Source organism: Microcaecilia unicolor, chromosome 3, assembly GCF_901765095.1.
Source record: "Microcaecilia unicolor chromosome 3, aMicUni1.1, whole genome shotgun sequence".
Taxonomy (NCBI): Eukaryota; Metazoa; Chordata; class Amphibia; order Gymnophiona; family Siphonopidae; genus Microcaecilia; species Microcaecilia unicolor.
In genome coordinates, this window is record NC_044033.1 from 204,554,341 (window position 1) to 204,576,748 (window position 22,408).

Sequence of the window (22,408 nt, forward strand, 5' to 3'; positions counted from 1 at the left end):
TAATTTTAAAAAATGCTCCAACAAACAAGTTTGTCTTGAATAGTTTTTTAAACTGGAGTCTGTCCACACATAAGGGTATCTGGCTAACAAGTCATTCCAATATAATATTCCAGCTACAGAGAATGCCGATGCTCGTGTGTCTGAATAACGAATTGCGGCGAATACATCTGAGGATAAATGTAGTGCACCCTCCAAACGCAATGCTCTATTTGGGTGATACACACATAAGACATCTTTAAAATACTGTGGTGCATGAGAATATATCACTTGATGAATTAAAGTTAACACTTTAAATTTAACTCTATAAAACACCGGTAGCCAATGAAGCTGTTTTAGAACCGGAGAAATGTGAGCTGTTTTCGAAACTCCAGCCACCAATCTGGCTTCCGCATTTTGAACAATCTGCAATGCCCTCCACTGAGTAAGTACTCATCAGTCCAAGGTACAAGGCATTGCAATAGTCTAGTTTACTCAAAACAAGAGCCTGTACCATATTCTGGAAATAAGACCTCATTAACATTGGCCTCAACCTATATAACAGATGTAATTTTATGCTACTCACAATTATTGTCAACACATTAAAACATCTTAATAGGTAGCACAGGGTGTAAGCAGAGTTGGAACATACAGACAGATAACAGAGAATAACAGGAATTAGATAGAAAATAAGGGTTACTAACTTAAGGAAAAAATGCATGTGAAGTCAGAAAAATGTGCATAAAATGATCTCAGCTAGAGTAGAAATAGATAAGCAAGACTTGGTATTAGCTCTTGTATATGTGATTAGTTAGTTGCTTCTTCCATTAAGGAGAAATTATGTCTTATCTGCTAATTTTCAGGCTGGCAGGACTAAAGCAAAGAAAATTACCAATTTCTCCTTCCTTAGTGTCCTCATCAGACCAGTCTAGAACCAGCAGGATGTAGAAACGCAATCCATAAGATGGGTAGGATCTGAAAACCCCTGTCCTTAGTAAGCCTCCGACTGTGCTGCCACATTGAGCCTACAGTGCTTGCCAAGCCAGTGTAGAGATGACCATGTCACTACTCTACAAATCTCTTCTGGAACCATGGCATATGTCTCCATCCACAAAGCTGCCATTTCTCTCATGGAATGGGCTCTCAAAACCCTTGGAGGGTCTTCCCTTTTAAAATATAGGTGGAAGAAATGGTATCCTTAAACCAAAGCGCAATGATCACTTTGGAGACAGCATCACATTTTTGAGGGTCCCTGAAGAGCACGAACAATCTGTCCAGTCTTCTAGACTCCATAATGACTTTCAGATACCTGAAGAACCTTATGAGTGGATAATTGTCTAAGATGTGATGTCAACCTTGATTATGACTAAATGTGTTTCTCTTTCTTGTTGATAAACGATCGATAAAAATAAAGACATTAAAAAAAATCTTATGCTATACTCCTGAGTTATTGTTTCTCATTTAGAGGTTCAATATCTTTTGGCGTAGAACAGAATACTTGTTCTGGCTTTGTGTGCTTACAAGCATCGGTAGCAGCTATTGAGCAGCGACATATTTTAAGGGCAGAATATATAATATATATCTCTTATGACATTTTCTTCCGGGGCACAGCAGTAATACTGGGTTATGGCATGCAAACCACATAAAAGGTGCAATATCGTTTGAACAAAAGCAGAAATTAAATGAGGTCTGTTTATAAGCAATTTCTTTTCTTTTTCCTTCTTCCTCTCCTTTTCCTCTAATTTAGCAGCAGCACAAAGTGAAAGTATGAGCAATGTGATCAAACTTTGGAGTTTAAAAAAAAACCCCTGATATCCTATATAATAATTCTCACCTCCAACGTTCTATTCTTGCTGCCTCAGACCGTGGCTCCTTCGGAGTTGGTCTACTAGGCTCCGTAGATTGCTGACGTCACTGGATCCATTATTAATCCACAAACGAACCTTTTCTGTAGATGGGAAGGCGGTAGAACTAGAGCACATAAAATGAGGTTGAAGGGGGGCAGACTCAAGAAAAATGTCAGGAAGTATTTTTTCACGGAGAGTGGTGGATACTTGGAATGCCCTCCCGCAGGTGGTGGAGATGAAAACGGTAACGGAATTCAAACATGCGTGGGATAAACATAAAGGAATCCTGTCCAGAAGGAATGGATCCTCAGAAGCTTAGTGGAGATTGGGTGGCAGAGCTAGTGCTGGGCAGACTTCTACGGTCTGTGCCCTGAAAATGGCAGATACAAATCAAGGTAAGGTATACACAAAAAGTAGCACATATGAGTTTATCTTGTTGGGCAGACTGGATGGACCGGGCAGGTCTTTTTCTGCCGTCATCTACTATGTTACTATGCCTCGAAAATCCTCCAAGTTCGAACATAATTAAGAGAAGTATAACGACGATGACAGCGAAGCATAGTGGCAACCATGGCCGCCGAGTATCCTCTCTTTGTCAACCTTGCCCACTCAAGAGCCAGGCCGTAAGACAGAATCGACCCGGATCCGGATGAACCACTGGACCCTGCATCAGAAGGTCCTGTATGTGTGGAAGCCAGAAAGGAACCCCGATCAGAAGCCGTCACAGATCCGCGTACCAAGGCCTGTGAGGCCAATCCGGCGCTACTAAAATCACGCGACCCCTGTGCGTCTCGATTCTCTGAAGAAGCCGACCTATCAGTGGCCACGGAGGAAAGGCATACAGAAGCCCGGTCGGCCAAGGCTGAATTAGGGCATCCATGCCCTGCGCCTTCAGATCCCTGAGACAACCGAAGAACAGGGGAAGTTTTGCATTGAAAGCGGACGTGAATAGATCCATCTTGGGGAGACCCCAGCATCGCACCAGTGACTGAAACGCTACGTCGCTTAGAGATCACTCCCCGGGATCTAGAGTGTGTCGACTGAGAAAGTCTGCTTGAACATTCTGCAGACTTGCCACATGAGCCGCTGACAGAGCAACTAGATGTACCTCCGACCACCTCAAAAGCAGCGATGTCTTGAGTTCCAATTGCTGATTCCTCGTCTCCCCTTGCCGATTGATATAAGCCACCGCCATGGCACTGTCTGATATAATGCGGACCGCTTTGCCCCACAGTCGATGGAGAAAAGCCTGCAGAGCCAGCCGGATCGCTCTGGTTTCCAACAGATTGATTGAGCAAGAACTCTCTTGAGGAGATCACAGGCCCTGAGCACACTGGCCCTGACAGTGAGCTCCCCAGCCCTTGAGACTGGGATCCGTCATGACCACTATCCAACTGGGCTGATCCAGCAGCATTCCCTTGGTCAGATTTGCGTCCCGTAGCCACCAGCGAAGGCTGCTTTTCACCTCTGCAGGAAGGGACAACCTGAGATTCAGCGACCCGTCTGTGAGGACCAACGAGACAGAAGAGACCTCTGTAGAGATCTCATATGAGCCCTGGCCCAGGGCACTGCCTCGATTGTCACCGCCATGGAACCCAGGACGAAGATAATCCCTGTCTGAAGGTCTCGGGGACTTCAACAACTGGCAAATCTGAGACTGCAGCTTGAGGATGCGAGCCGAAGGAAGAAAGACCTGCCCTTGCTGCATGTCAAAACCCCCCCCCCCAGGTACTCCAACGACTGAGAGGGCTGGAGGCGACTCTTCTGGGCATTGACGACCCAACCTAGGAACCGCAAGAAGTCTACTACCCAAGCAGTGGCCTGAACGCTCTCCTGGAAAGACTTCACTCTGATCAACCAGTCGTCTAGATAAGGATGGACTAGAATGCCCTCCGTTCTGAGAACTGCTGCTATGACGACCATGACTTTGGTAAACGTGCGCGGAGCCGAAGGGAAGAGCTCGAAACTGAAAATGTTGGCCTTGGACCGCACAACGTAAAAAACGCTGATGCGCAGGACGAATGGGAATGTGCAAATAAGCCTCTGTTAGGTCGAGAGCCGTCAGATACTCCCCGGGCTGAACCGCCACAATGACAGACCGCAGTGTCTCCATACGAAATGAAGGTACCCTGATAGACCGATTCACCGCCTTGAGATCCAGAATCGGCCGGAAGGAACCCCCCTTTTTGGGAACCAGAAAATAGATGGAGTAACGACCTGTATGGAGCTCTGTCAGAGGAACTGGACAAATAGCCCGAAAATCAAGAAGCCTGCGTAGAGTGTCCCTGACAGCCATGGCCTTGAGCTGAGAGCGGCAAGGAGATTCCAAAAAGGCGTCTGACAAAGGATGAGCAAATTCTAAGGCGTACCCGTCTTGAATAACCTCTAAGACCCACCAATCGGAAGTAATCCGGGTCCTCCTCTGATAAAACTGCGTCAGTCGCACTCCCACTGGAACCGGAGGCTGGACCCGCACACCTTCATTGCTGAGTATGGAAGGAAGTCGAGAAGGAAGTTCCCGAGTCCCTACCCCCTCTACGGTTACTCCGAAAGGAATGGGTCCTTTGAAAAAACCTAGAGCGCTGGACCGAAACCACTTTGCCCGGCCGATACCGCCGAAAATCACGACCTCTACCACGGCCCGAGAAAACACCACGTCCAGACCCCCTGGGACGATCCTCTGGGAGCCTCGGAACCTTAGACTCTCCAAGGCTGCGAACCAACTTGTCTAAGTCATCACCGAACAAAGGAACCTCTAAAAGGAAATTTACTAAGCTTGGATTTAGAGGCTGCAGCTGCCGACCAGCCACTGAGCCAGAGAGAACGACAGGCTGCCACACACAAAGCCATAGATTTAGAGGAGGTACAAAGCAAATCGTAAAGAGCATCTGATAAAAAGGCGGAACCCATCTCCAATTTCGCAACCTCGGAATCTATTGCCAAGAGGTCATCTGAAGCACGATCTAAGACCCTCTCAGACCAACGAAAACAAGCTCTAGCCACCAAAGAAGCACAAATAGCAGCCTGCACTGCTATAGCGGAGACATCAAAGCAATTCTTCAGCACAGATTCTATACGGCGATCCTGGACATCCTTCAAGGCCGAACCACCATCCACAGAAACCATATTTCACTTGGTGACGGCAGAGACAACCGCATCCACAACAGGAGGGCGCAAAAGATCCTTGTCGGAATCTGGAACAGGATAAAGCTGAACCATAGACCTAGCAAGACAAAAAGCAGAATCAGGTATCTCCCACTGTGCCTGAATAATGTCTCTAATATCTTGATGCATGGGGAAGGACTTACCTGGCTTGCGAATACCCTTCATCAGCATATCAACTTTCCTAGGTTCCACCACCGAAGATTCCTGCTCTTCAAAACGTAAAGTAGCAGAAATGAGAGAAATAAGTTCCTGAAGGTCATCTTTATGAAATATTCTCACAACAGAAGGGTCCTCCCCAGCCGGGAGACCTTCCGCAGCCTCATCAGACTGCAGCAAATCCTCAGACAACTGACCTTCAGGAAGCCATTCTGGATCCTCAAGAGAAAGCATTTCCTGATCAAGATCAGAAATAAAATGCTCCTTTGCATCCCAGGAGTGCCTGAGTCTTTTTGCAGGAGCCAGCTGAGCTTCCTGAGGCCTCTTATCAGGCGCTTCCAGCGGACCAGCCTTATGCATTAAAAGGTAAAATTATGTATAATCATACCTGATAATTTTCTTTCCATTAATCATAGCTGATCAATCCATAGACTGGTGGGTTGTGTCCATCTACCAGCAGGTGGAGATAGAGAGCAAACTTTTGCCTCCCTATATGTGGTCATGTGCTGCCGGAAACTCCTCAGTATGTCGATATCAAAGCTCCATCCGCAGGACTCAGCACTTAGAGAATTACACCCACGAAGGGACACTCTGCCCAGCTCACCACCGCCGAAACGGGGGAGTGGAATTAACCCAGCTCATCCCCACACAAGTGGGGGAGGGGAATCCGTCCAGCTCATCCCCGCGGAGCGGGGGAGGGACACCACACCCGCCGATGCGGGGGGATCTGGCTTATCCTGCAACCGCAACCGCGGGAGGAGCTGACTGACCCTAACACCGCCGAAGCGGGAGGGGTACAAAACTGCCCTACAGCCGCACGAAGCGGGAGGGAGTGCCGGCAGAATTTTAAGTCTCAATCCAGCCCCGTAAAACGGAGGGGAGAGGAATGCAGCAGCTCACTGTAACACAAACTCGTCTTAACTCTTGAAGAATCCAAGTGAAAAAACTTGAACACGAAGTCTTTCTGAAGTAACTGAAGACTGAACTTGAACCTGAAATGCAACCAGAATAAAAACAGTACAGATATCTGGGAGGGGCTATGGATTGATCAGCTATGATTAATGGAAAGAAAATTATCAGGTATGATTATACATAATTTTACCTTCCATATCATCAAGCTGATCAATCCATAGACTGGTGGGATGTACCGAAGCAGTACTCACCCAGGGCGGGACATAGAAATCCCTGACCGCAACACTGAAGCTCCAAACCGGGCCTCCGCCCGAGCAGCCACAGTCAAGCGGTAATGCTTGGAGAATGTATGGGCCGAAGCCCAAGTTGCCGCCTTGCATATCTCTTCCAAGGAGACGGAACCGGCCTCTGCCATCGAGGCCGCCTGAGCTCTTGTGGAGTGAGCCTTCAGCTGGATAGGCGGCACCTTCCCCGCGGCCACATAAGCCGCTGCAATGGCTTCCTTGACCCATCTTGCCACTGTAGGCTTAGCAGCCTGCAGACCCCTACGAGGACCTGCATACAGGACAAACAGATGATCCGATTTCCGGAAATCATTGGTCACTTCCAAGTATCTGATGATGACTCGTCTCACATCCAGATATTTAAGAGCAGAGTACTCCTCTGGGTAGTCCTCCCTACGAAAGGAAGGGAGACAGAGCTGCTGATTCACATGGAAGCGAGAAACAATCTTGGGCAGAAAGGAAGGCACTGTGCGAATAGTCACTCCTGCCTCAGTGAACTGTAGAAAAGGCTCTCGACATGAGAGCGCCTGGAGCTCGGAAACTCTTCTGGCTGAAGTGATAGCCACCAAAAAGACTGCTTTCAACGTCAGGTCTTTCAGAGATGCCCTTGACAAGGGTTCAAACGGCGGCTTCTGCAATGCTCTTAGCACCAGGTTGAGATTCCACGCAGGCACCACTGAGTGCAGAGGAGGGCGCAGGTGATTAACTCCCTTGAGAAAGCGCACCACATCTGGCTGCGAAGCCAGGGAAGCACCCTTCAGGCGGCCCCTGAAGCAAGCCAGAGCCGCTACCTGGACTTTAAGGGAACTGAGCGACAGGCCTTTCTCCAGACCTTCTTGCAGGAACGCCAACACTGAAGAAATTGGAGCAGTGAAGGGAGAAAGTGAGCCTGCTTCACACCATGCTGCAAAGATACGCCAAACCCTGGCGTAAGCAGTAGAAGTAGAGCGTTTCCTCGCTCTCAGCATAGTGGCGATGACCTTGTCTGAGAAGCCCTTCTTCCTCAGACGCTGCCGCTCAATAGCCAGGCCGTAAGACCAAAGGGAGAGGGATCCTCCATCACCACGGGACCCTGATGTAACCGGCCCTGCTCCACTGACAGCCGCAGAGGATCGTCGACTGAGAGCCTGATCAAGTCCGCATACCAGGGACGTCTGGGCCAATCCGGACCCACCAGGATTACCCTGCCGGGATGCTTTGCCACCCGGTCTAGCACCCTGCCCAACATGGGCCAGGGCGGGAACACATAGAGGAGCTCTTGTGTCGGCCACTGTTGGAGAAGAGCATCTACTCCCAGGGATCGAGGGTCCCGTCCTCTGCTGAAAAAGCGCGGCACTTGGCAATTGGCCGATGACGCCATCAGATCTAGGCTCGGCTGGCCCCAGCGCTTCGTGATGTCCAAGAACGCCTGAGCAGATAGTTGCCACTCTCCGGGCTCCAAGGTATGGCGACTGAGAAAGTCCGCCTTGACATTCATGACTCCGGCAATGTGGGCCGCTGAAAGCTGCTCCAGGTTCGCTTCCGCCCACTGGCAAAGACTCATAGCCTCCTTGGCTAGAGGGGCGCTCTTGGTACCTCCCTGGCGGTTGATATAGGCCACAGCCGTGGCATTGTCCGACAGGACCCGTACAGGCTACAACACCAGTACCGGGATGAACTCCAATAACACCAACCGAATGGCTCTGAGTTCCAGGAGGTTGATAGACCACTTGCCTCTGCAGGAGACTAGAGCCCCTGCGCTGTCCTTCCCAAGCAGTGGGCTCCCCAGCCCATCAAAGAGGCGTCTGTCGTGACGACAATCCACTCCGGGGTCACCAGAGGCAATCCTGCAGACAACTTGTCTGTCTGCGTCCACCAGCTCAGCGCCTTGCGCACTGCTGGGTCCACGGGAAGGCGCACAGCATAATCCTCCGACATCGGAGTCCAGCGCAGCAGCAGAGATAGCTGTAGTGGTCTCATATGAGCCCTGGCCCAGGGCACTACTTCCATCGTGGCCGTCATAGAGCCCAACAGCTGCACGTAGTCCCAAGCCCGAATAGGAGAGGCTACTAGGAACTAGTCCACCTGAGCCTGAAGCTTGACAATCCGATTGTCTGGCAGGAACACTCTGCCCACTTGGGTGTCGAATCGAACTCCCAGATACTCCAGGGACTGAGTCGGGCGCAGCTGGCTCTTCTTCCAGTTGATGATCCATCCCAGGGAGCTCACAAGAGCAACTACCCGGTCCATAGCTTTGCCGCACTCTGCATAAGAGGGGGCTCGGATCAACCAGTCGTCCAGATAAGGATGGACTTGTACTCCTTCCTTTAGCAGGAAGGCCGCTAAGACCCCCATTACTTTGGAAAAGGTCCGCGGAGCAGTAGCCAACCCGAAAGGGAGGGCTCTGAACTGGAAGTGTCGTCTCAGGACTGAAAAACGCAGAAAGCGTTGGAGAGGAGGCCAGATGGGAATATGCAGGTACGCTTCCTTGATGTCCAAGGAAGCCAAGAACTCTCCTGCCTTCACTGCCGCTATAACAGAGTCTCCATGCGAAAGTGCCTCACTTTCCAGGCCCGATTGACCCCTTTGAGGTCGAGGATAGGCCGGACAGAACCTCCTTTCTTTGGAACCACAAAGTAAATGGAGTAACGTCCCTTGCCAATCTGATTTTTTGGCACCGGAACGACCGCACCCAGGCGGATCAGGTTGTCCAAGGTCTGCTGCACTGCCACAGCTTGACCGGAGACTTGCAGGGAGAGAGTACAAACCCGTCTCTTAAGGGTTGGCAGAACTCTAGCTTGTAGCCGTCTCTGATGACTTCCAGCACCCACGTGTCTGAAGTTATAGTGGTCCACTCGCCCAGAAACGAGGACAGCCGTCCTCCAATCTGCACTGGGGCGTGGACCAAGGCCCCGTCATTGGGTACGAGACCCTGGGGGAGGACCGGAGGGAGCACCTCCGGGACGGCGGTCTCTGCGAAAGGAATGCTGCTTGGGGGAGAAATTCCTCTTGAAGGAAGAGGGGGCAGAGGAACCCGACTTGCCCGGGCGGTACCGACGGGCTTCCAGCAACCGTCCTCTGGAGGTACCGGGACGAGTACTAGCCCGAGCCCTGATCTCTGGTAATTTCTTGCCCTTAGACGTGCCGAGATCGGACACGATTTTGTCCAGCTCGACCCCAAAGAGCAGCTTGCCTTTAAAAGGCAATCTAGCCAGGCGGGATTTAGAGGCGTGGTCAGCAGACCAATGTTTCAGCCAAAGCCACCGCCGCGCAGAGACTGTCTGAGCCATGCCTTTAGCTGAGGCTCTCAAGACATCATACAGCAAGTCTGCCAAATAGGCTAAGCCCGATTCCAGGGCCGGCCAATCAGCCCACAAGGAAAGATCCGAGGGGGAAGCCCGCTGCACCATAGTCAGGCACGCCCTGGCCACATAGGAGCCGCAAACTGAGGCCTGCAAACTTAAAGCAGCTGCCTCAAAGGACGACCTTAAGGCCGCCTCCAATCTTCTGTCTTGGGCGTCCTTTAGGGCCGTGCCACCTTCCACCGGCAACGCCGTTTTCTTAGTCACCGCAGTGATTAAAGAATCCACGGTAGGCCACAGATAGGCCTCACGTTCACTCACAGCCAAAGGATAGCGGCGGGACATAGCCCTAGCCACTTTAAGGCTCGTTTCCGGGACATCCCATTGAGCCGCAATTAAGGTGTGCATGGCATCATGCACGTGGAAGGATCTAGGCGGGCGCTTCGTCCCCAGCATAATGGCAGAGCCAACAGGGGCTGAGGGAGAGACGTCCTCCGGAGAGGAAATCTTCAAAGTGTCCATGGCCTGTAAAAACAGGTTGGGCAAATCCTCTGGGCTAAAAAGCCGCGCTGCAGAGGGGTCATCCGCTCCATCCGAGCGGGGATCTATCTCCTCCAAGGAATCCGCAAAGGACCGTTGGGAGACCTCAGACACGCTGCCCTCATCTACATCGGAGGAGACAAAGTCCTCCAAGGCCTGGAAATCAACCCGAGGGCGTTTACCTCTGGGAACCTCAACCTCTTTATCAGAAGAGGGAGCAGGGGCAGCGTTTTGCATGAGGAAAGCCTGATGCAGCAGCAAAACAAACTCGGGGGAGAAACCCCCCAGACTGAGCACTTCCGCAGCCTGGGCAACAGCCCTAGACGCACTCTCAACCGGCGCTCGCAATAGCGGGGGAGAGACATGCTGCGCATCCAAAATGGCGTCCGGCGCGAAACTCCGCGAAGGAGCCGCGCGGGAAGAACGGCGCTTAACTTTAGCCGCTTGTGCCGTCGCCCAAATTAAGGGCGTTCATGGCATTAATGTCTCCAACCTCAAGGGCGGCCCACGAAGAAGCCGTCCGAGCCGCGTGGCCGGCCAAGATGGCGGAGGCGAGGAGTGGGGGATGGGCGTTTATGGCGGGAAAAAACCGCCACGCCGGAGGAACGACCGGGACATTCATCGGTCACTAAACTGTCACCCATCAAGGGCGAATCAGGTTGTAAAACCCCCGCATCCCCTCTAGAAGCGCTCCAGCGATCCGGGGAGCGACCCTTTGCGCCCTCGCCCTCCGACGCCATTGCCACGAGGAGAAGAATCGGGGAACCCCCTGCCCGCTATAAAAAGGTAAAATTACCTGCTTGCCGCTCCGAGCTGTAACGAACTGGTGTCCCAGTGAGTAGCTGCAATGAACGTTTAAAGAAACGTCGAATTAAACGCCTTTCAAGACGTTTAAAATTTTTTTTTTTTTTTTTAAACGGAGCCAGCGGGAGGGGGGAGAAAAGGAGGGACCTGGCACCACCAGGTTTGCACTTGCTCAAAAGAGCCCTCAACCCCAGGCCTCAACAAAACCTAAGGATTAGGCTTGGAGGCCTAGCCAGAGCTGCTGCTGTGTGTGACCACCACCTGCTGAGATAGAGAACATACTGAGGAGTTTCCGGCAGCACATGACCACATATAGGGAGGCAAAAGTTTGCTCTCTATCTCCACCTGCTGGTAGATGGACACAACCCACCAGTCTATGGATTGATCAGCTTGATGATATGGAAACGCCTCATACATTTTTACCACAAATTCTGGAGGAAAACCTGCATCAGAAGCGGGAGAAACTAGAGCCGGATCTGAAACCGGCACCGCAGGCAGGGATGCAGCAAGTGAGGAGGGAGACAAGATGGTGACGGTTCTCACCGAAATCAGAGCCACCGACGGAGTTGAGCCTGCCGCTACAGAAACAGCCGAAATAGACGCCCCTGCCGCCGAGGACGAAGACTACGTCCCTGCCCCTTCCCCGAAGAAGCTTCCACAGCGGTGCAGAATTTACAGGCACCGCTAGAACCAACACTTCGCCACTGACAAACAGCGGTGGAGTTTCTCGGCCATTGCTATTTATTTATTTATATTTCTTTAAAGCGGTACACACAGTCCAGCACAGCAGAGGCAAACCGCATGGAAAATCAAAACGGGAGCTGTAATGCCTGATACTGCAAGGAAGCAAAACGATCAGAGCTCTGACGTTAGGATTTGTTTTCCACTTGTGGCTGCCTCTCCCTGCCTCTAAGGCTCTTCCCCTGAAGAGCCTGAGGAAGCTGATAATGTTCAGAATAGACTGACTGTACAGAAAACTTAAACGAGCTATAATTATTTTTTAAACAAAGTTCAGAAACAATATCAGGGAGGACAAGGGGGGAGGGACCCGGCCACCCGAATTTAGCACCCTCGAGGTACTAAAAGGTCCCCGCGGACCTCTGCCTCCACATAACAGGCTTTCTGCTTGTCAGAAATAAAAGGGTACAAAGAGAATAAACCCAATAAAATAAAATACAGAAAATACAGAAAAAATAGAGAAGAACAAGAATGAGACTGAAGGGCTCACCACCTTCCACCTGCTGGAGACTGAGATTACTGGATCGTTCTCTGGCTGGCAAGGGCTCTTATTGGCTCTCTCTAGAGTCACAGTTTTTTTTTCTCAGTCTCCACCTGCTGGAAGGCGTGCACAACTCATCAGTCACATTCTGGGCTTGTCCAGAGGGATGCTAAGGAAGTTTATTTATTTGCAAAGAGCATAATAGGGGGATGGCATGAATGAAAGTCATTTCTGGGGGTTAAACAGAATTTTATCCTTGGATTACTACCTGACCTCTCCAGGGACACTTTTACTGGAGGCTGAAGAGGTAGTGCTGTGTGCGGAGATCAGAACAATATGCTGAATGCAGTTTCTAGAGAAGTGTGTGCATCATATCGGCTTTGAGAACTAACTGCAGAGAAAGCAAGCACAAATCTATGTGAGTAAATTTTCCTCAGGCAATAATGAAGAAAAACTGGCTGCACAGCTTTGCTTTCATTATTGTGGCAAAACCTGTGGGTAAAAATTACTTGTGGAGTGTGCCAGACTGCAGGTAGTTTGATTATCTAGGCCAAAATACAAAGATTAAGCACATGTTTGTTCAGACAATTGTCAACAGAATGAGGCTTATCGCCTATCAGATCCAGCAATGCACATATTCCAGGGTTTGCAAACCATGCAAGAAGGCAGCACTTGAACAGAAGGAAATGTTTTATCTGCAATTTAAAAAAAAGTGTATATCATTGGGGACACCTCATCTACAGCAGTGCAACCTGTCAGGGCCGCCGAGAGACTGGGCCGGGCCCGGGACAAGGCCGCCCCTGGGCCCCCCCCCCACCCCCACTGCCGGGCCCTTGCACTATATGTAGATCCTTCAAGAGGTAGTGTGTCATGATTTAGGCTCTACACCTTTTCTGATGTTTTGGTGCCACCTCAGTAAAGCCAAAACACAATCTCTCCACTGCAAAACACTATACACAAACTTGTGCAAAAACCCACTCATAACCTTACCAAACCATAACAGCACTAATTCCAAGGACAGGACGAACTACAACCTTATGCGTGGAAAGGCAGCACTATAATTACACCGGGCTCTAAAACACCAGTACACAACCTAATAAAAAACAAAACAAAAAGGGCTGCAAATACTACACACTAGCAGAATACTGTACCTTGATCACACATGAAAAACACATGGCAACAGATATGACATAAGGAACTAGAAATAAAAAAATATGAAGGCAAAATACTGAACTAGAAAGTTACCTCAAGAAGTCAGACTCAGCATGCAGCAATACTAGAAAAATTGAAACCTGCATGAAAAATATCACAGATACACATTTCCAAAAGCTGACATATTCCAATTAATAAATTCTGAATAAAATACTTTTTTCTACCTTTGTTGTCTGATCATAGTTTTTCTATTCGCTTTGGTCCCAACTTCTGTTTTATGCAGTGTCTTCTTTCCATTTGATATTTTTTCTCTCACCATCCTCCTGTGTCCTTATGCGTCCTGTCTACCATCTGTAGCCCTGTCCCTATCCTTCCTCAAGTTTCGGCATCTGTCCTGAAAGTGTTCCGATCCAGCCCTTAAATTGAGCATTTCTCCTCACTCTCCTCCCCTCCATCCATGTGCATGTATTTCCTGTCTTCCCTCCCCTCCATCCATATCCAGCATTTCTCCTCTCTTCCTTTTCCCTCCATCCGTGTGCATCTCCTTCCTTTGTCTTTCCTTCCCTTCATCCTTGTCCATCATTTCTTCTCTCTTCCCTGCCCTCCACTCCATCCATCCATGTTCAGCTTTTCTTCTCTCTTCCCTTCCCTCCATCCATGTGCATCTCCTTCCTGACTTCCCTCCCCTCCATCTATCCATGTCCAGCAACTCCTCATTCTCTCCTGGCCTCTCCTCCATCCAACCATATCCAGTAAATTTCCTCTCTCCCCTGCCCCCTCCAATCATCCATCCATGTTCAGCAGTTCTTCTCTCCCCTCTGCCCTGCCCAGCAATCTCTTCTCTCTCCCCCCTGCCCTTTTGTCCAGCAATCTCTTCTCTCTCCCCAATGCCCTCTTGTCCAGCGATCTCTTCTCTCTCCCCAATGCCCTCTTGTCCAGCGATCTCTTCTCTCTCCCCCTGCCCTCTTGTCCAGCAATCTCTTCTCTCTCCCCCCTGCCCTGCCCTCTTGTCCAGCAATCTCTTCTCTCTCTCCCCCTGCCCTCTTGTCCAGCAATCTCTTCTCTCTCCCCCGCCCTCTTGTCCAGCAATCTCTTCTCTCTCCCCCCTGCCCAGCAATCTCTTCTCTCTCCCCCTGCCCTCTTGTCCAGCAATCTCTTCTCTCTCCCCCTGCCCTCTTGTCCAGCAATCTCTTCTCTCTCCCCCCTGACCTGCCCTCTTGTCCAGCAATCTCTTCTCTCTCTCCCCCTGCCCTCTTGTCCAGCAATCTCTTCTCTCTCCCCCCTGCCCTGCCCTCTTGTCCAGCAATCTCTTCTTTCTCCCCCCTCTGAGATCCAAGGCCTGCCCCCCCCCCTCCGAGATCCAAGGCCTCCCCCCTCCCTCCAAGATCCAAGGCCCTTCTACTACTGCTTATCATTTCTATAGCGCTACTAAACTCCCTCCCTCCCTCCCAGATCCAAGGCCCCCCTCTCCTTCCGTCCATCCGACTGAATTCCAAGGCCCCCCTCCGTCCCTCCCTCCGAATTGCAAAAGCGATCTTGTTCTTACTTCGTTGGGGGTTGGCGAGAGCAGCATGCAGAAGAGAACGCAGGGAAAAGCGTGCAGGCTCCCGCTTCAGCCTTCCCTCGTTGTCTGTGGTCCCGCCTTTGAGGGCGGGACCAGAGCTGAGAGACAGACAACGAGGGAAGGCTGAAGCGGGAGCCTGCACGCTTTTTACTGCGTCTGCGTGCTGCTCTCGCCGTAACCCCCGACGAAGTAAGAACTGAACAAGATCGCTTTTGCAATTCGGAGGGAGGGAGGGACGGAGGGACCTAGGAGTCGGACGGAGGGGCGACCACCCACGGACTCGGCGCCGGGCCCCTCTGGAGGCCCGGGCCCGGGGACTTTTGTCCCCCCTGTCCCCCCCTCTCGGCGGCCCTGCAACCTGTTCTAGAGGCCACTTCTACCCTGAGTAAAGGGCGATCAGAGGCCTAGTAATGATACAGGAGTGAAATATAAAGAGAATGGAGTGGGGAGTGGGGGGGGGGGGGGTGGTGATGTCAGGGCTAGGATCAATAGAAAGTTTTCAACTTCTGAAATGTATTTCATCAGAACCAAGGATCATGAACTGAGGCTGATAGGGAGCACTTTAGCTGCTCAGCACAGCTAAATTTTCAAATATTAGGTCTAGCTGGCTATCTTTGGGAATAAGCCAGCTAACTCATTTTGAAATTCCACACCTAGGTACTAAAAATACAAACTCTAAATGTATGCATGGGTATGGGCTCGGAATACTTGAAATGGCCTTCCATGGAAGGGTGGGCAAAATGGTAATGAAATTCACCAAAGCTCAGGAATTGCACGGTCAGTCCTTTATGGGAAAGTGAGGGCACAGCTGGAGATCTGCCATACTGGAACTGGAAAGGAGAAAGGGCGGAGCCAGATTAGGCAAAGAACTCATGCCCTACCTTCATATTCTGTGATTCCATTCTTTCCATAATAGGTGCATTGTGTACTGTATAAAGAGTAACTCTTACTGTTACACAGCCTGCAGTTACACTCACTGTAACTCTACTGTATAACTGGTACATTTCGCAGTTTAAATAAAGCTTACCTTGCTTAGCTGAGGCATCACCTCCCAGAGCAGGGCGTGAAGAGTTGACAGTTCCCGGCCTAGATCAATATAGCCCTCAAAACTGCTGCTGTTTGTTAGAGTATCCAGGTTGGAGATCTCGTAGAGGAACTGCTGCATGCTGGCCCACTCCAACTCAAGGAACTCGTTCATAAAAGACAAGTACTCCTCCTTACTGCCAAACCGACTGCAATGCAAGGATAAAACCAGCGTCAGTATAAGTACCTGCCTGTGCATACCCTTCTCAGACCTAAACCTAAGCTAATATGATAAAGACCAACCTGAACAATAGCACCCACTTGTACATACTCTTCTAAAATCTAAACCTATGGAGGAGCGTGACTTTTGGGCACTGCCATTTGGGCTCCACTGTCTGGGCACACATAATGTTTGGGCACTACTGTTTGGGCACACATACAGTTGGTTAGTGTGCCCCTTTTGGTGCTGTACTGCACCACAGTGGGGCCCAAATGGCATTGTGTTGTTCCCCTCCACTTCACCTTGCCGGGTCTCCATGTGTCAGCACTACTGAGGAGCGGAAGGGCTCCCCCTCCCGGCGCACTGCAGACTGCTGAGCTCCTCTGCTCGGCTCCTCTCCGCTGTGTCACATGAAAGACACAAGAACGGGACCTAGGCTCCGAGCAGCTGGGTGGGGATTCAGTTTGTAACTCTCTGGGTGACCGAGCACAGACCACCACAGTACCTACAGCCATTGGGTCTATGATATGCCCAAGCTCAGAGCCCTCTCCATTGGTGAGTGTCGCCAAGGGCTGATGTAGTGTATCTAGATTTTTAGAACACTTTTGATAGTTCCTCATGAGAGACTCCTGAGAAAATTAAAGAGTCACGGGATAGGAGGCAAGGTTCTGGTGTGGATTAGGAATTGGTTATTGGACAGAAAACAGAGGGTAGGGTTTAAATGGTCATTTCTCTCGATGGAGGAGGGTGAATGGTGGAGTGCTACAGGAATTTGTACTGAGACTGGTGCTATTTAACATATTTATAAATGATATGGAAATCGGAACGAGTGAGGTGATCAAATTTGCAGATGATACAAAACAAGGCTGTTCAAACACTGTGAAATATTGCAGGAAGACCTTAGGAAATTGGAAGACTGGGCATCCAAATGGCAGATTCAATTTAATGTGGACAAATGCAAGGTGATGCATATTGGAAAGAATAATCTGAACCACAATTACCTGATGCTGGGGTCCACCTTGGGGGTCAGCGCTCAAGAAAAAGATCTAGGTGTCGTCATAATTAATACACTGAAACCTTCTGCTCAATGTGTGACGGCAGCCAAAAAACCAAACAGGATGCTAGGAATTATTAGGAAAGGGATGGTGAATAAGACTAAAAATATTATAATGCCTTTGTATTGTTCCATGGTGTGTCTCCACCTTGAGTATTGCGTTCAGTTCTAGTCACCATATCTCAAAAAAAGATATAGCGGAATTAGAAAAGGGTCAAAGAAAAGCAACAAAAATGATAAAGGGGATGGAACTCCTCTCGTATGAGGGAAGGCTAAAGAGGTTAGGGCTCTTCAGCTTGGAAAAGAGATGGATTAGGGGAGTGGAGGAGTGGCCTAATAGTTAGTGCAGAAGGCTTTGACCCTGGCAACCTGGGTTTAATTTTCACTGCAGCTCCTTGTGACCTTGGCTTGTGGGTATATTTGAGGGGTTTTTTTTGTTACATTTGTACCCCACGCTTTTCCACTCATGGCAGGCTCAATGCGGCTTACATGGGGCAATGGAGGGTTAAGTGACTTGCCCAGAGTCACAAGGAGCTGCCTGTGCCTGAAGTGGGAATCAAACTCAGTTCCTCAGTTCCCCAGGACCAAAGTCCACCACCCTAACCACTAGGCCACTCCTCCACTCCGTTGATGATTTTATTGGAGATTCTGGGGAATGATTTGATTTGTTAGGATCACTGGGTATACTTTTATTTCAAAGAATGTTCTAGTTACTATGTAGTGGTACTATGGAGTGGAGGAGTGGCCTAGTGGTTAGATCACCAGTTTTGATATCCAGAGGTATCTGGTTCAATTCCCACTGCTGCTGCTGCTTGTGATCTTGGGCAAGTCACTTAACCCTCCATTGCCTCAGGTACAAACTTAGAATGTGAGCCCTCCAAGGACAGTGAAATACACAGTGTACCTGAATGTAACTCATCTTGAGCTACTACTGAAAAAGGTGTGAGCAAAATCCAAATAAATAACACTGTAAGCCTTTTTGATAAAACCAGCCTGAACAATATCAATGTCTAACACTTAAGATGGTAAACGGACTTGCTAATTTCCTCATCTGACCAAAAGAAGCACCCAGGGCCTCCCTCCTGCAAATGTGACTAAAACTACTTATGTTAAAGAACACTGTGTGTGATTTGGCCACACTGAACAAGGACATTTTTCAGAAAGCCATTTTGCATGGGTCAACGGCTTTGCAAACTGACCTCATAATGGAAAAAATAACCTTATCACTATTACCAGCATTTGCATGTAGATACTTACTGTGGAGAGGTCATTTAGTAAACCCATTACCTCCCCGTTAACTTGACAAAGCCTATTCCCATGAGCAACAGCTTTCTTTTTCACTGTTCTTTCCTACCTCTTTCATCAGTTCTCTCTTCTTCCTCTTGTGAAAGAAAACTGACCCTGATAGTATTACAGTGCTGTGAAACTGGAAGGCAGGAAATCAGATTCTCTGTTGGAGTTGCATAGCTTTGTGTTGCATCTTATATACTGATACATTACTGTTATTATCTTAAGCACAGCCCAGGATAATACATACGTATGTACATAATACTAATTAATAACATAACATTTGGTTATCTTCTCTCTTGTAAATGCGGTGCTCATTACTACTACTACTACTTATCATTTCTATAGCGCTACCGGACGTACGCAGCACTTCACACTTGAACATGGAGAGACAGTCCCTGCTCAATACAGCGTACAATCTAATTATGACAGACAGACAGGACAAGTAAGGGATAAGGGTTAGGACAGACAGGACAGCTGTTTACAGCTGTAAACCTTTTAGCAGTAAATACCTAAAAGTGATGTGTTGCACATGCATAATACAAGAAAAGCGGGCAAAAGGTAATAAGGAGATGCAGGGTCACCAAGAGACAAAGCCAGGCTGGGGCAGGGTCGTACGGGCCGCCGCCACCCCCCCCCCCCCCCCCAATTGGGCTGCTGCCCCGTCACTTACTGCATCTGTCTGCTCTCTCCTGCTTCTGTGTGCCGGGGCCTGATTATCGCATTAACGCAGCTCTGCTGCCACAGGTCCTTCTTCCTGCTGCATCCCCTCCCGCCTGTGTGGAAACAGGAAGTACTTCACACAAGAGGAGGCAGGAAGAAAGACCTGTGGCAGCAGAGCTGCATTAACAAGATAACATGGGTCCTGGCACACAGAGCAGAAGGACAGACTGAGGGAGCAGAACCTTCTGCCTGCTACCAGAATCCTTGCTGGGGCCGGGCCTGGGAGAATCTTGTCCCCCACCCAGGGGCGTAGCCAGACATCCAATTTTTGGGTGGGCCTGGGCCCAAGATGGGTGGGCAGAACTCCGCCCTGTCCCACAAGTGACAAGCCTGCAAGCCATATGGTCTTTCAAACATCCCCCTCATACCTTTTAAATAGCAGATTTTCATTGGCAGTGAGCAGCAACTAATACACACTGCTCATGCTGGCCCCACAGCCTTCCCTCTGATGCAACTTCCTGTAAATGCATAGGTGGGAATACATCAGAGGGAAGGCTGTGGGGCCAGTGTGAATAGTATGTATCAGTCACTGCTCGCTGCAGGCAAAGATCTGCTATTTACAAGGTATGCAGGAGAGACAGTTGTGAGTTTTTGGCTGGTGGGGCTTGGGGAGCCCTGCCAGCCACATCATAGGTGTGCTGCTACTGGGTGGGCCTGAGCCCAAAGTGGGTGGGCCTGGGCCCACCCAGGCCTACCATTGGCTACGCCACTGCCCCCACCCCCCTTCTCAGCAGCTCTGAGCAGATCTCAAGATTTCACCTCTCATGATGTCTGTAAGGAAAACAAATTCTGCCCCAAACCAGTTTCTACCTGCATGATTATACTGTATGTCAAGCAAATTTACATAGACATATTTCTTAGTTTACGTAACCACGTTGACACATGCGCATCCCTCTATACCAGGGCTTCTCAACCCTGTCCTTGGGACACACCCAATTAGTCAGGTTTTCAGGATACCCACAATGAATATGCACAAGATAAATCTGCATTCACTATTTCCATTGTATGGAAATCTATCTCATGCATATTCAGTATAGGAATCCTGAAAACAAGAATGGCTAGGTGTGTCCTGAAGACTGTTGAGAACTACTGCTCTATAAACCTGCAGAATTACCTTCATCATTACAAATTCTCTAAACTTTCTCTCCACACCTCCCATTATACCCCATCTCTTCCTCCATTCTCTTTTATGTCAGACTAGCCGTTAAGCCCGTTAAAACGGGCGAGATTTCCAGCTACCTTCCTCGCCGCCACTCCCTCCCCCCTTCGTGCCGGGCCCCCCCCTGCACTGACCTGACAGCGCCTCTCTCCTCCGTGTGAAAGCGCTGCAGGCAGCAGCAGATCGCTCTGCTGCTGCCTGCAGCGCTTCCACACAGAGGTGAGAGGCGCTGTCAGGTCAGTGCAGGGGGCCCGATATGGAGGGGGGCGGGAGCGGCGGCGGGGATGGGGGGGAGGGTGGAGGTAGGTGCACGCAATGTTCGTTTCCAGGCTCCAGCGGCAACGTCCGACTCCGTTTCCCTCTCTGTTCCGCCCTCTGATGTCATCACGTCTTGAAGCGAGGGCAGGACAGAGAGGGAAGTCTCTACTGCGCATTTGCAGGTGAGTCAGTCACTTGCCATTTATATGTTTGATTGCTGTCTTTACCACCTTTCCCTTTTTTTCTGCACAGATCTCACTTGATCTCGTGTTTTGGTTCTTACCCCTCCCCTTCCACGCATCCTTCACAGATATCTTACTTGTTGAAGTTTGCCAGGTTCTGAATGACTTTAGCGATGAGGGTTAATGTGCGTGAGGTCTGCTCATCAGGATATTCCTGCATGAGGCTGAAGAGGCTGGGAGACATAATGGCAGGACAGAGAAAGCGCAGGAATAGTGAGGCACTGATCAGGCGATCGGCTATATCCTCCCGTCCCCGCTCCACGCAGCGCATCCTCCAGGAAGCAAAAACCTCCTTCAGCTCTCTCGGGAACACGCTGTATAACAAAGAATGTCACAGGATAAGAATTTTATCATCAGTATTAAAAAACAAAACAAAACAGAGAGGCAGTCTTCCTGTAATGCTAACAACCCATTCTTTCCCTACCCTACCCTCTTCTACTCTATTTTATCCCAATCCTTTTCCCCTCTCTCTTCTTTTCCCCACAACCCAGATATTAGGAGGAATATGGCACCTTTCCTGACCTTTTATCTGTAGCCAATCCACATCTGTATTTTAGTCATTTTTCCTCTCATAAATGGCTTTGTGTCCTGAGCAGGTGCCCCTCTTATTCACTTCTTAAGACGCTACATAAACTCAAAGAGCTTGTCCTGCTGTATAATATACACCCACAGAACAAGCCTACTGTAATACATACACTGGTAGAATTCGTCCTGCTATATTACAAACACCCACAGAGTTTATCCTGCTGTAACACATATACTTGCAGAATTTATCCTTCTATAATACATACTCCTGCAGACCTTGGCCTGTTGTAAAATATACACCCACATAGCTTGTCCTGCTGTTATATACCAGAGAGCTTGTTCTGCTAAAACAAACACACACCCCTATAGTACAGCCGCACCTTGAGTATTGTGTACAATTCTGGTTCCTCTGCCTCAAAAAAAAATGTATAGCTGAATTAGAAAGGTACCAAGAAGGACAGCCAAAATAATTAGGGGATGAAATTACTCTTATATGAGGAAAGGCTAGAGAGTTTAGGGCTCTTCAGTTTGGATAAGAGACAGTTGAGGGGAGGTCTATAAAATCCTGAGTAGAGTGGATCAGGAAAATGCAAATGGAGAAATTGGGGCTTACCTGCTAATTTTCTTTCCTTGAATCCCTCCAGACCAATCTATACACATGGGTATACACTCTCCTGCCAGCACATGGAGAGAGAGAGATCTACTGGTTCAATACCTTCATCCTATCAAGGGTCCTGTGCAATCCACAGTCAGCCAGTATTTCTTTTGACAAAATCACAGGGCAAGAAACAAAAGAAACACAGAACAAAAGAACATTGGAACCATAATAAGACTCTTAACTACCCTGTTTCCCCGAAAGTAAGACATCCCCCGAAAATAAGACCTAGTAGAGGTTTTCCTGAATTGGTAGATATAAGGCCTCCCCCGAAAGTAAGACCTAGCAAATTTTTGTTTGAAAGCAGGGCCACCGAGAGCCGCACAAGGCCGCCCCTGGGCCACCCCCCCCCCCACACCCGA

General features: G+C 49.4%; 1 protein-coding gene across 3 annotated transcripts in view; it reads right to left on the reverse strand.

Moving 5' to 3' along the window:
* The window catches only part of SYNGAP1 (synaptic Ras GTPase activating protein 1), a 214,023-nt gene that overhangs the window by 57,882 nt on the left and 133,733 nt on the right, over nucleotides 1–22,408 (reverse strand). For all 3 annotated transcript variants that reach the window (XM_030197194.1, XM_030197192.1, XM_030197193.1), the window contains 2 exons: nucleotides 20,944–21,180; nucleotides 15,928–16,132 (listed from right to left, as the gene is read on the reverse strand). In XM_030197194.1, coding sequence (XP_030053054.1) covers nucleotides 15,928–16,132; nucleotides 20,944–21,180 — 442 coding nt within the window. The remainder of the gene's footprint in view (nucleotides 1–15,927; nucleotides 16,133–20,943; nucleotides 21,181–22,408) is intronic.